At 41.8% G+C, this 13,267-nt stretch overlaps 1 protein-coding gene across 1 annotated transcript in view; it reads left to right on the top strand.

Moving 5' to 3' along the window:
* Positions 1–13,267, top strand: part of LOC311203314 (protein unc-13 homolog B-like) — a gene marked incomplete at its 5' end in the record, with an annotated part of 223,193 nt that overhangs the window by 57,873 nt on the left and 152,053 nt on the right. The window contains one exon of the mRNA XM_084277973.1: positions 10,697–10,919. Within this exon, the coding sequence (XP_084134099.1) occupies positions 10,697–10,919 (223 nt within the window). The remainder of the gene's footprint in view (positions 1–10,696; positions 10,920–13,267) is intronic.

The raw sequence follows: 13,267 nt of genomic DNA, 5'->3' as shown, positions 1-13,267 counted from the left end.
GGATACTCCATGATTTGATGGTGATCCAAGCCCTGCTTAAATTCTCAGCTCTCCATCTGAATTTGTTTAGCCCCAGTAAAGGTGACCGAAAGGGCTGTTTCATTTAGTGAATAGAAATACCTCAGAATTTCAGCACAAGCTGTTTACCAGACTAGAGTAAATGTCACGAAAAGAGGGAGTAGTGAGCAAGGAGGATATGCTGGTGTTGTACTTGAGTGCCTTGAGAACCCTCCTCTCTGTCAGCTCCTTCCAGTTCAATTCCCTCCTCTGCTTTCTCACCTCAGAGGTCTCAGCCTGTGCCCAAAACTGAGCTGGAAATGGTGGTACTTGATAGGAAAACCTCTTGGTCATCCTGCTTGCTGAGAACTTGACTTAGTTCTAGAAGGCTATTAAATGCTTGCTTTGTATTTCAGAAGCTTATTCCCCTAAAATGCCACATTTATTTTTGGGAATTGAGTTGAATACTAGAGTAATGTATGTTTTCAGGAATCTGAGATGCATGCACTGTGGTGAGGATCTTAGCCAAGAGGAAAAAGGGGTTTTATTAAACCTGGAAAGACAGAACTGACCCGGACCTTCCCAGCTCTGTTTGTAGTTTATAAACAGTACTTTATCAGCACCAGATAAAGTGTAATTTCCTGAGCTCAGTTTACTTGTATAAACTTGTTTAGATCCTCTGTCTTTGCTCAACATGGGATGTAACAAGAGGATTAAATAATTTATCAGCAGGACAGTAAGCAGTGGGCAGTAGTAAAAGACAGTGTTCTGGTGGGAATAGTATGTCCCAGATGCTCTCAGAGACTTGTAAACAGACATGAAACAAAATGGCATGCTGGCAATCAAATTAGACTGCATTATAAACTTGGAATATTCTGCTTTTCTACAGTGTCCCTGCTGATCCAGGCTTGACAGTGTGAGGTGGGAAGGAGGAGTTCCTCCTCAAATAGTTGCATAATTGAGACACAGAACGAGCATATGTTATGTTCAGCTAACTGTGGGAACTTAGATGTGCTTTATAAAATGTGTTAACGACAAGAATGTTGTAGCTTCCAAGGCACCAGGCTGCTGGCATCGCTTAGTCCTTAATTGGAGGTTTATATGAAACCTCGTTTTTTGAGTACTGAAACTTAGGAATACAAAATAATGTGATAACCAAGACACACTGTTGGTATTTAAGAGCGCAGAGAGTAACTAGTCTGACTTGTCTGAATCATCCCTTCCAGTGTTAATATATGTTGTTGTTGTATGTTTTTGGAATTACAACTTTCTGTTTCCTTGTGGACTTCTTGGAGTCTTCAGTTCAATTTTCTATAGGCTTAAATTTCTTCCCAAAGGTGATCCAGAAAGGGTTTTTTTATCTTTAACAAATCGGGGTTATGCATATTATTTTTATGAAGCAGAAAAACAACTTGAAAAGGCTAAAAAGAAATTCTGTTTTCATTAACCTTCAAAATATCAAGACTGTCAGCCCAGGTCTTCTGTGATTGTGCTGAAGGACCGAGATATATACTGTTAGCTCCTGAATCTTAAATGAAGCAGCATATGTGTTGAATCTTTAATAAATTCATCTTTTATCCAAAATGTTAGACGCTGAAGTGGGTGTTAGTAAAAACAAACAAAAGCGGAGTTTTGAGATTCTGGCTGAAAATCCCTTACTCTCTGTTCCTGCCTCTCTTTCTGTTTGCTCCTGCAGTGTGGAGCCTTCCCAGTCAGTCTCTAGTGGTAGCATGCCCTGGTTAGCCATGACCCAGACTGTGAGAGGACTGGGAGGGTCAGGAGCTGGTGTCTAATGGGAGCTGTTCGTGTCTCCACCATGCCCTGCTTGGCATCAGCTGCTATTTGTCTCAGGCGTGGAAATGATTGTTTCTAATCTGCTTTTTAAAGTTTGTGGGGTTTTAAAGCTGTTCATAAGGAGTTTAGTAGCAGAAAGATAGCAACACAATAATATTGTGCCACTGCAGAGTTTTTATGGACCATTAATAGTAATCTAGGCTGCAATGTTGCCTTCCTTTGCCTCTTGCTGTTGACCTATGATAGAAACCTTTTAATGGAAAGAGGCGCTGACGCTGCTGTCCCAGGTCTTGGTGGCTTGAGATTTTCAGGAATGAGATTCACATAAACTATTGACTTGTATATCAATAGGAAATTGGTTCGTCTTTAGCATGTGCTGTTTGTTATGACAAATAAAAGCTCAGTGCAAGGGTCTGTCAACTTCTTGCTCTCTGTCCTCAGTCCTCTCCCCATGTCCCCTCTCAAATGCTCCTGCTCTCCTTGGCTCTTGTTTCTTCATCCTTCCTTCTGGTTGTCTCCCCTTCCCATCTCTCATTGCTGCATGTGCTTTACTTCTCTTTTCTTTGCCAGCCTTTTCCCCTGAAAAAGACTGAGGCCTCTGGTAAAGCTGATCAATAGATGGATTTTTGTAGTCATGAAAAAACAAGCCTGAATTGGTAGGTCTGTGGTCAGCCAGAGCAGTCAAACACTGGCTGGTGGGTCCTGGCAGGCTTCTGATGCATCTGGGTACATCTTTGCCTTGCCAGCGTGGCTGGCTCAGATGCACAGTCCAAGCAGTGGCTTGTCACACTTCCTGCTGTGGACCAGAGAAGCCGCATTTGTGATGTCTCAGACTCTAGTGTGCTGGTGCTTGACATGATGGACTTCAGCTTTTCCTCTCCTGTAGACATGAGAGGAACAACCAACCACCCTTTGGTACTCCATAGGAGCTGCCTGCATTCAGCATTACACCAGTTTCACCTTTGATTTGTTCTAAATCGGCCTGGTAAAAATATAATTGAATTTGTTGCATGCAGATATTTGATCAGAGCTGCTTTGCTTAATGACCAAAGCTAATATACATGTATTAGTCTCTTTTTCTTTTCCTTTTAACTACTTCTGTAGGAGCTGGAAGGGAATAACCTACCTCTGGAGTTCTACTAGGAAATGGAAGTGCTCTTAAACCTGAGCTATGTCTGTGCCTGTGCAAAGCACCGTGTGTGTGAGAGCCTAGAGTCCAGAAACCCTGCAAGTACTGTAATGTACCTGAGGAACCACACTGCTGCATAAACCTCATGTCTGGGAAGGGAGGAACCACCTTTGATGCACCACTAGTTCCCAGATAAAGGAGAGAGAGGAATAATCTCTGGCTTTCATTTTTAATAATTTTCCCTCTCTCCTTTTCTTGGGATAGTAAAAATCTGTGCTTTTTTTTTTTTTTTCTCCTGCTCAGTTTATTTTTATTCCCCCAAAGAATTGAAATGGCACCAGATCCCCTCTGTAGTACATGTCCATAGGGACTAAAGCCTTGGCTTCCCTTGTTAACTCACCAGAACTAGTTATTGCTTTGCTAGTCTTGTGGTAACCTTTTAGGACAAAGATTGTTGGGTTTTTTTTCAGAGCTATTTTTGACAGTTTTAGCTAAGAGCAGGATCGAGCCCATTTCAACTTTATAAGACAGGGCAGGAGAAGGGATTTGTACCATCCTTTGAGCTATCCCCTTCTTGTAAATGTGAGCCTGGCTGGTAGCTAGAGATGAGGTTGGTGCCAGGACAGAAAACTCCTGCTTGTTCTCTTCCTTTGTGGGAGGGATTTCTTTATTGCCTGCTGCACTTGCACATCAGTGCTCCTGTGAACTTCACTTTTTACTGTGTTTTTACACACCATCTTCTAATAATGCTGGTTCTGAAGTTTTTCTGGGAGCTCCAGGTGTGTATGTGCTTCCGAGGTGCTTTGAGGGCTGCAGGTAGTGTTTGGTTGCTTCCATCATATTGAGTCTGACTTTGGGGTGGTAACATGGGTGCTAATTAGTCTTGGCTGTCTTACCAACGTGCAGCGTAGCTTTAGTGTGAATTGGTTGTCACCTCTAATTTAACATGGAGAGATTTGCTTGCACTTACAGAATCAACTTGTGATTAATTGTGTTCCTTGGGTACCATGAGAGCTCTTAAGCTTCATGCTGGTGTTTGTGTGGCGAAGAAAGCACTCTTATCTTCAAACAGTGTTAGTTTTTCATGCTATTGTTGCTGGTTTAGTGCTTGCATAGATCTTCCAGTGTTCTGGAAAGAGGCAGAAGTGGGGGCATGAAGCAACTTTTGCCACTCAACTTGCATAGTTTAGGCAAGAATCAGGTGCTGCTCTTAACTGGACTCTGGTTTCTGGGATATTCTGTCTGATAACATTCCTTCTAGGAAATACAGACTGCTGTATTTGCTTTTGCTAAGTAGTGATAAATATTTTGTCTACTTGTGTTCAGAAGTACACAATTGTCTAATTATTCCTAGAATTTACAGTGATCTTGATCTTCAGAATGTCTTGCAAAAAACCTGGACAGCGAAAAGTAAACCCCAAAATAAGTTTAATGTTGTATTTATAATGAAAAAGTCTCTTACATTTTCAAGCTCACAATCTAGAAGGCATTTAAAATACATTAAAATTATGCTTGTGGTTTGTTTTTTCTAAGCTTTCTTTTTCCATTCCTATTCTTTGCTGCCATTTGTGTTACATGCAGGCAACTGGAGTTATTTCGGATGGGGAGAGCAGCTGAGTACGTAACAGTTTGATTTCTTGCAAGTTTCCTGCTCCTGTAGCCATGCAGCATGCTTCAGTACAAGGAAAGTGGAAATATTCATGCATATAGAAAATCTATTCCGTTGTATTTTCTTTCACTTTCACTGAATCTTTGCATTTGCACGGATGGCTGTCTATTCATCTTTTCCACTGTTTTGTTTTGGCCATGTTTTAAATGAGTTGCTTGTGCCTTTTACTGGCATTAGAGGATAAGAAGGCAAAGTTGGACTGTCTGTCTTTTCCTGTAGAGATCATTCTGTTTTTCTGCTTGTACCCTGCTTTTATGTTGGTCTTTGGGCCCGCGTCAAGTCAATCTTTGGAGTAACTGAAAAACACAAAGGAATCTGTTAATCTTAATCTTACTAACATGCAAAGATATGCTGGGAGTGATCACAGAAATTCCAAATAGGAGCAAATCTGAAAGCAGAAATGGCTGGGGGACACCAGTGTGACAGGAGGGTTGTAGGTGGTGTTGCATATTCAAGCTTAGTGAGGTGGTATCACAGCAGAGGTGGTAGAGCTTTGCTTTAACCAGTGCTTACCAGCCTTGAAAGGTAACACTGCAGCTGTCTGGGATATGTAGAGCTGCTGCCCACACCTGAAGAGTGATCACACAGCTCAATGGTTTTGTTAGTTTTTCCAGAAAATGTGAATGAAGCATCAGCACTTTCTGGAAGTCCCAGAAGTTCCAGCAGGCAAGGCTTTTGCTTAAGCTGCAGTGCATGGCTTCTGCTGCCTGTAGGACCTGCAGAGACGGTTTCTGTTTTATATATATATATTTATTTATATATATAAAGCGCCTATCACCGTATTGATAAACATTCTTTGGAACCGCTCTGAGCAGATTTGCAGATCTGCAGAGACTGATCCATCGGCCTTAAAACGAGTGTATTTGTTTCCTATAACTCAAGCCTGATGTCCAGGTAATGTTGTGATGCATTTCACAGATGGACCTGTTCTGCATTTTGGAAACATTCCGCTAGTGACTTCCCAGTTTTTCCTTCCATAACATGTTTTGTCCTCCTTGTTCTCCTGTCGTTGATCAGACTGTAAGTTCTTTGGACATCAGCTGTATTGTCCGTCTTTCTCAGGCTGTCACTGTTGGATGTCTCAGTTGTTCGGGGTTATTCTCAGAAGTGTGATAGGATAACTGAGAATTAACTGTATTTTTGTACACTACTAAAAGATTAGCATCCTAAAAAGCTTTCTTTTTTTCCCCAGTTTTGTGTATTTGGGAGGGAAATGGGGTGCTTAGGCATCGGTCAGTCAGACATCTAGGAGGGTTGTGCCATGGGTGTTTCTCCTGTTTATCTGGAGTGTTGGTGTGTGGTGGTTTTGTTTTAAAAGGTGCTTATATTCATGGTGCTTCCTCCCCCAACTTCATCCTACTTCATCCTTCCTGTGCTGTCCTCTTTGAAATCGTGTTACATTCCTTCTCAGCAGTCTGGGCCAGTGTTGATGATGTTTCCAAGTGAACCCCATTGCCATGATGATGCAGTGAAAACATCTATTGTAAACTTAAAACGGCAACTGAGAAAGTAGCAGCAGAAACAGCATGTTGGTAGCTGGAAGACTTTCTCCTGGTGAGAGCTTCTTGGGAGAAGAGTGACAGGGCACAGAGCCTGGCTAGCAGAGCAGAGGGTGCTTTAGGAAGAGACATCTTGTGCTGCTGACCTGCTTTCATCTTAGGAAAGGGTAAAACTTAAAGAACTAGGGCAGATGTTCAAGGCAGTCTTTGCACTTCAGACTGTCAGTCCAGTTCTTGACTGATGAGTATTCTAGTAGCAGAAAGGTTTTTTAGGTGGAGAGAAGAAAGGTTATGAAAGCTCTCAAACTGGTCTGCTTGCTGACTTAAAAATGTGTTAGAAATTTACATAATTTTAAGTGGAAAGGGCAATAAGATAAAATAATGACCTGCAAAGTTGCACTTAAATGATTTCTCAGAAGCTTTTGAGTTTTTAGCATGGAGGGCTACAGAGGAGCCTCAAAAAAATGCTCGTGTCCCTTTGAGATTCCCCTCCCCTCCACCCCCTGTTACTTCAATAGTCCTCTTCTATGCATTTTAATTGTAAGATTTCACAAAGTGTGCATGACTGTCAGAAGTGACTGTGGTTGGTAGACAGTACTGGGGTCTGAGCAACTTAAATGGATGAAGGGTGGGAAAGGTGAGATGCAAAGGGCCTGGTGTGGAGCTGTCAGAGATCTCCTCTAGATGTGGACCGAAAGTCATTCCTCCAGTTAGTACACTTACACCGTTCTAAAAACAGTCAAAAGCTGTGAGAAGTTTGGTGGCTTATTTTTGAGAAATACTGGGGGATTTAGAACACAAAACTTTACATGAACCTCCTTCTTCCCAAGTGCCGCTGCTTTTGTCCACGTTTATGCTCAAGTTTCTGTAGGATAACTAAGCTTAGGGACTGGACCTCAGCTCCCAGTAGCTGATGACATGTCCCTGCCAGGAGAGCATGCGGCAGTTTCAACTGAATGCAGCCTTTTGAGAGGAGCTGCTGCTGTGCATTGGGAACTTGCAACAACAAAACCACTTCTGAAAGTGTGTTCATCCAGCCACTGTAATAGTTTTGCTGTTAGCTTGCTTTCCTCTCCTGAAGCTTGATGCAAAGAAAGTTGCCAGATGTTAATGTGACTAGTAGAGCTGGTGTGGCAGGACAGTGCAAAAGTGGTTTTGAGGTCAGTATATTAAAATCTGTACGTGTTCTGCCCTGCAATAGTGGTGTAGTAACTCCTGGATGCAGGAGTGGGGAGGACTAACAGGGTTTCCAGGAGGCAGTAAGCTGTCTTCTTTCTTGATTTTCCCCACTCTTTGTAAAATCCTGCTGTGTGATGTGACTGTCCAATAGGTTTTCTTCTTATGCTGGCTATATGCATGAATATTCATTTATTAAACACAGAGGAGCATGCTTCTGCCTTTCCCCCCACTCTGCACAGTGGGCCGAGTGATGAAGAAGCAGTTTTCATCCCTTGAGAGCTCTTGTGAAAAGAGAATGTGAAATTTCTCAAACTGGGGTAAACCAATTACTGTATTTTTATGTTTATTGCTATGTATCTTGTTATTAATTAACTGATCTTCAGAGACTGAGGCTAAGCTATAACTTTCCTTATGGACTACTTGGTGTATCATCTGGTTGAAGAAGATGGTGCTTGAATTTATCACACCACGTGTGTGTTGAGGGGTAATTTGCTGAAACTTGGGCTGTAATGCTTGATCCTTCCTTTTGGAGGGATGTTGCATCCCCAAAGCTGCTGCTGGAAGTTCTTGTCAGTGTCTTGTATACATAAAATTTGAGTGCCAAGTGTGTAAATGAAAAGGTATCATCACCACGTGCAGGCATTTCACAAAGGTCACTTGTGCTGTAAGCCACATACAGGCCAGTTTTTGGTGCTTTTAATCAGGCTGAGTGATGTCATCATTTGTGAACACTTGTGTTAAAGTGAGATTGCTTGTAGGGTAGGTGCAATTTGATATGAATAAGAGTTTCTGGAATTGGCCTTTATCAGTCAGTTAAGGATTTCTGCCTGGTATTAACATCTATGGATGCTGTAGATGTATGGCACGTACGTCAGAGAAACAGGGTGTTCCTGCCCCATGGACATTTGTGGTACCTGGAGCCTTGCATCCTTTAAACATGTAATTGGGGAGGCATTTTACGTCATGACCTCTTAAGAGACTTGCTCATGTTAATCACCAGTTAGAACTGGGAGAAGTGCTGGTGCCGGCTTTTATAAATATAAAAGCTGAAAACGGTTGGTTAACATTTAAGGTAATCAGCTATTTTTAGATTTTGCTTAACAATACCATGGTTCACGTAGGAAATCTTTGTTTGATAGTGCAGAGGTGAGATGTGATTGCTGGTTAACAAATCCAGGTAGTGCTTCTGCAACCATCCGGTCAGGAATTCAGAAATCTCTGAGCTCATGAGCTGTGCAGAGTCACTTGACCCAGGGAAGCTGTGTCCTGCTGGCTGATAACCATAATTGTGTAAGTCTCTGCATGCCCTGATATTAAGTTCAGGTCTGTATTAGTGAGTTACTGGATATATTATTGTTTTGACCCAGTTAATTGTACTAATGATTTGTATTTGTTGTTACCCTGTTGTGGTGAGATCAATTGTTTATCCCTGAAGCTGTCTTCTGGTGGCTTTTACCACATCCCAAGCCAGTAATTCAGCTGGGCTGCCTTAAGCCCTTATGGGTGCTTATAATGATTATAAAACTGGAAGAACTTTACATCATACCAGTGTTACTTTGGCCTTACCTTAAATGAAAGGTACACCGGATAGGAAGAAGAAAGAGTCTAGCAGCAAAGTGAGACATTAGAAAGCTCTTTGAAACAGTGTTTCTGTCCCAAAAACTGGCCCAAGTGTTCAACAGTGACATTGCTCAGCTGAGTAAATATTTTTTTGTGCTTCTGAGGATGGTGTGTGCCTTGTGATTTACAAATAGATCAGCCCTGGCCACACAGACGGGAGGCTTGGTGCTTCTCAGAGAGGTTTGGCAATTGGGCATACAGAGTAATTTTTGTCTATCATAGCTTGAGTGTTTCTCCCAAGCACTGAAATGTAATAAAATTTTGATTGACATTGTGCTTTTAATAAAGCTGAATAAAGCAGCATGTGATTCTATTCATTTCTATTCAATTGACTAGAGACTGACAAGAACTATGCAGCATTTAATCTAAGAAGCAGGAGACAACTCCATTTTCGGTGTGGACAATCAAATTGAATTGATTGTGCTTAAGAGAGTAGAGACAGGCTTTTTCAAGTGGTTTGCATTTTGCAGACATATTTTCTGCTGTGGTTGTTTTCTACTTTTCCATTCACTTCAGGGAACTGATATTATCTTACTCAGTTGGGAAGGGACTGAAAAGATCACTAAGAAAATACTTCACCTTGGATTAAAAAACATGGAAATTGAATTGGAGGTGTGGGAAGTACTAGCGGAAGAAAAAAGTGTTCCCTGATGCTGCATTCCAACTCCTTGAGATTTCTTTTTGTTGTTTGGTGGTTTTTTAAAGGATCTGGCATGAAAACAGCACTTCCACTTTATTGTTCAGCCTCAGAGATGGTGGCTGTGTAGGGCACGTGCCACTGAAAAACTTACCAGAGGGGGCTTTGATTTGATTGTCCTTTTTAAACAGGCTTTGGGTGGCAGGGAGAATGAATAACAGCTGATCCTTATTTTCCTTTGTTTCAAGCATGTTACTGGTGCACTCCACTGCCATACGCTGTGTGCGTTTCACTTCAAGCTTGCAAAGATAACCTTGCATCCTGCACAGCCAAACGCAGCCGTGCACCAATACTGTGTTTTTTGATACCTTCCCTAACTGTAACTCTGTGTTCTCTCTTCCTGAATGGCTCCTGTGTAGAAGTGTTTCAGGAGGGAGAGGGGCTCGTCAGAAAGGAGCTTCTTCCTTTGTGAAGACTATCATTACTGTTCCCTACTAAACTTAAGCTAATATACCTGTGTGTTAAATGTACCAATTTTCCCCCTATAAGAAGTAGTATAATTGTTCATGAGTGGAGCTGCTCTCCCAGTTCTTCTGATTCTCCTGCTGAGTGCTTTTCATTAACTTCTCTTAACTTAAACCAATACTTTCACCAAAATAAAAAAGGCACTATAAAAAAATTCAAATCCCTAAAGTAATAGTTAAGGATGTTGAAAAGAGGAGATGGTAATACAGCTTAAAGGTTGAAGTTTCCAGGAAAGAGCTCCTTTCCATAATGGAATATTTATGGTTGGTTTTATTCCCCTCCCCTCAACACCTAAATGTTCATGTGGCAGCATCAAAGAACCTGGAGTTTTAGGTGTTGGGTCTTTTTGTTTGGTTGGTTGTTTTTGGTTTTGTTTCTTTTATGAAAATGTCTTAATCTGTTTATTAGGGGTGACTAAAGAAACATAAATTCCTATAATAGGAAGTGGGAAAGGAGGGTATGGAGGTGACCACAGGGATACCTTGGTACACGCTTGTGAGAACTGGAGGTTGCAACCAGCTGCCAGAGAGATCCCTCCATAGCAGAAAGAGCCTTTTTTTGCCATTCTTTAAAAAAAATAAACAGGCTTCACTGTCCCAGCAAGGCAACTTGAGAGAGCTGTGCCTTTAACTGCTTTTGTTTCTTAGCCTTTGAAGATGCTGACAGCGCTGTGGATGATCGAGACAGTGACTATCGCAGCGAGACAAGCAACAGCATTCCTCCTCCATACCACACAACCGTGCAGCCCAATGCCTCTGTGCACCAGTTCACTGTGCCATCGCGCCTGCAGCAGCAAGGGGTCTTGAGGGAACCCTGCACTGACTCCCTACATAACTATGATCTGGATAATCAGGAGCATGTGGCCATCAGGTGGGTGCTGCGTAGCTCTTCTTTTCCCATTGTTTTTCCATTGCGGACCCTGGAGGTGCCCTGCTAGCCGAGCAGGGTGGCTTGAGGGCTCTGAAATGCTTCTGATAGGAAGGTGTTACATGTTTTGTTAACACTAGGACTCAGCTGTGACCCTGGAAGAACCCATATGGCTATGTGTTAGACCAAATCTGGCAGTTCATTGAATTACCTTTTAAAGACAGACTCAACTATGAGTTCATTTATTCTTTGTTCTACTTTGACCTTACCTTCTGAAGGCCAGAGCACTGGGTCATTGGTTGTTCTGGTACCATTTCATGGGTGTGCCTCCCAAGCCAGCTAAACATGGTCTCGCAGAGTTATCCTTTTAGGAGTCTGTTCCTTGGGGCAGATTTATTTTCTGTTTCAGATTAGCTCATCATCTTCTGTTACTTCTGCCAAGACAGCATAATCAAGAAGAAAGTTGTGTTTTCTCTTTTGCTTTCCTTTGAGCAGTATGACAGTTTACTTGCATTTAGTTTATTTTTAACCATAAATTTGTAGTTTCACTTCTACCTTTTTTTTTTTAACATTAAGCACCACAGCATGAATTTACTGGGATTGGTAGCTGTGAACTAGAGCTGGTTGTACTGGGAACTGCAGAAACTTTACGAAACTGCTGTTACAAATGAAGGATGTTACATGTAAGGGGAAAAAAGAGGAACTTGTACAGTGCTTATTAAGGAGGAGTGTGTAGAGCAGGCCATGCTGCTGCTTCTGACCTTGCTATGGAAGGAAGAAGCAGTTGCTTGGACTCTGTCACAGTTCAAGGTGCTGAGTTTTATATGTGTTATAACTGATTTTTTGTACCTCAGCCCCCTTGTTAAGAATGTCCTTGTTTCCTGATGCCTGAACCTGAATTCAGTTGCCCTCACAGGTGTATGGCTGAGGCTAAATTTTACTCTCTTCACCTTATGGTCTTTAATGGTACAAGCAAAAGTTTAATGACAACATTTGCTGTTGTTACTATTACTGAGAAGTCAAGCATCAGAGACAAATGTCCCAACAAAATGCATTTACTGCAGTATGACATGTCATTCTTGGTGCTCTTTTGACAGTCCATTAACTGTCTCATATGAGGAGGTTATTCCCTCTCCTGTGGTATTCTGTACTGCTGGTTTGAAGTGGTAAAATTACTGAGAGCTTGGGAAGATGAACTGCAGCTTGTTCGTCACCTAAGAGCCAAGCTGAGCAGTGGCACTGGGTCCCCAGGCTGCAGAAGCCAGTGGTGGCTGGATGTTTTTGCAGTTACGTGACTTTTCGGGGTAGTGAAGACAATAGAAGGATGCACAACTCACCTTGCTTGGAGGCAGGGGGTGGGTGAAATTTTAACTGTGTGTAATAGATAAATGTGTTTATAAGACCTTCCAAAGAAGCGCTTCTGGTTTGAATTGTTAAAGAATACCAGATTGGAATATATGTGGGTGTTTTTCTGGTTTACTGAAGGTATCAGTATGAAAGGATCTGGACTGATAAAGCTTACTTTAAAAACCAAGAGCTTTATAGCCTGCTCTGGTTTGAAATTACTTTCACTTCAGGAAGCAAGTCCTAGATGGTGATCAACTCTGAGCATTCCTGTCCCCCTGTTTGTTTTCCACATACCTAGAAAGATTTTTTTTTTGCTATGTATTCAATCTTAAAGCTTAGAAAATGCAAATAAACTTTCCAGAGAATCTACATGGGATTCTTTTTCTTACTGGAAAGGTATTTCCAATGAGAGCTAATTGAAAAGAAGCATGTAGGTAAATATTAAATATTTTCAAAACATAGTTGTAGCTGGGTGTTGCAAAACCAAATTGTGTTTGACTTTTGCTTCTAGTAGTTCAAAGTGTCATGGACCAGGCAGCCACCTGATGAAATCAGTGTTCCTGGCATGCTGCAGTTGGTGATTACTGAGGAAACAACAGCTTGTAGGTGCCTGTCCTGGACAGACCCAGAACAACCAGGCAGGGTTCTCCTAGAACCTGTCTCAGAGTGGGCAAAAAGTTGTCTATGCCAAAATGTTCTGATTGAAAGTGGCTGTACTAACACCTAGGTTTTTCTCTAACAACATTTAGATTTAATTGGAAAAGTTCTGACCCTCTCAGCCGTTGTGTGTGGCTGTGTACCTTTGATAGAAGAGTGTGCATTTTGTTCCCCCTCTCTCCTCAGGATAACAAGTAATACCATTTGTCCTTGGAATGTGTTTTGCCGCAAACAGCCAGCAAATGCTGCACACATCTTCCCCTCAATGTTTGTGTGTTTTGGGTTTTTTTTTTTCCTTTTTAAAGCACTAAGTTTTCTTTGCAGTGTTTATTTTGTGTAACCATATG

Source organism: Gallinula chloropus (assembly GCF_964237585.1).
Source record: "Gallinula chloropus genome assembly, chromosome: Z".
NCBI lineage: Eukaryota > Metazoa > Chordata > Aves > Gruiformes > Rallidae > Gallinula > Gallinula chloropus.
Note: the sequence above shows the minus strand (reverse complement) of the source record. Positions and strands in the feature narration are given on the sequence as shown.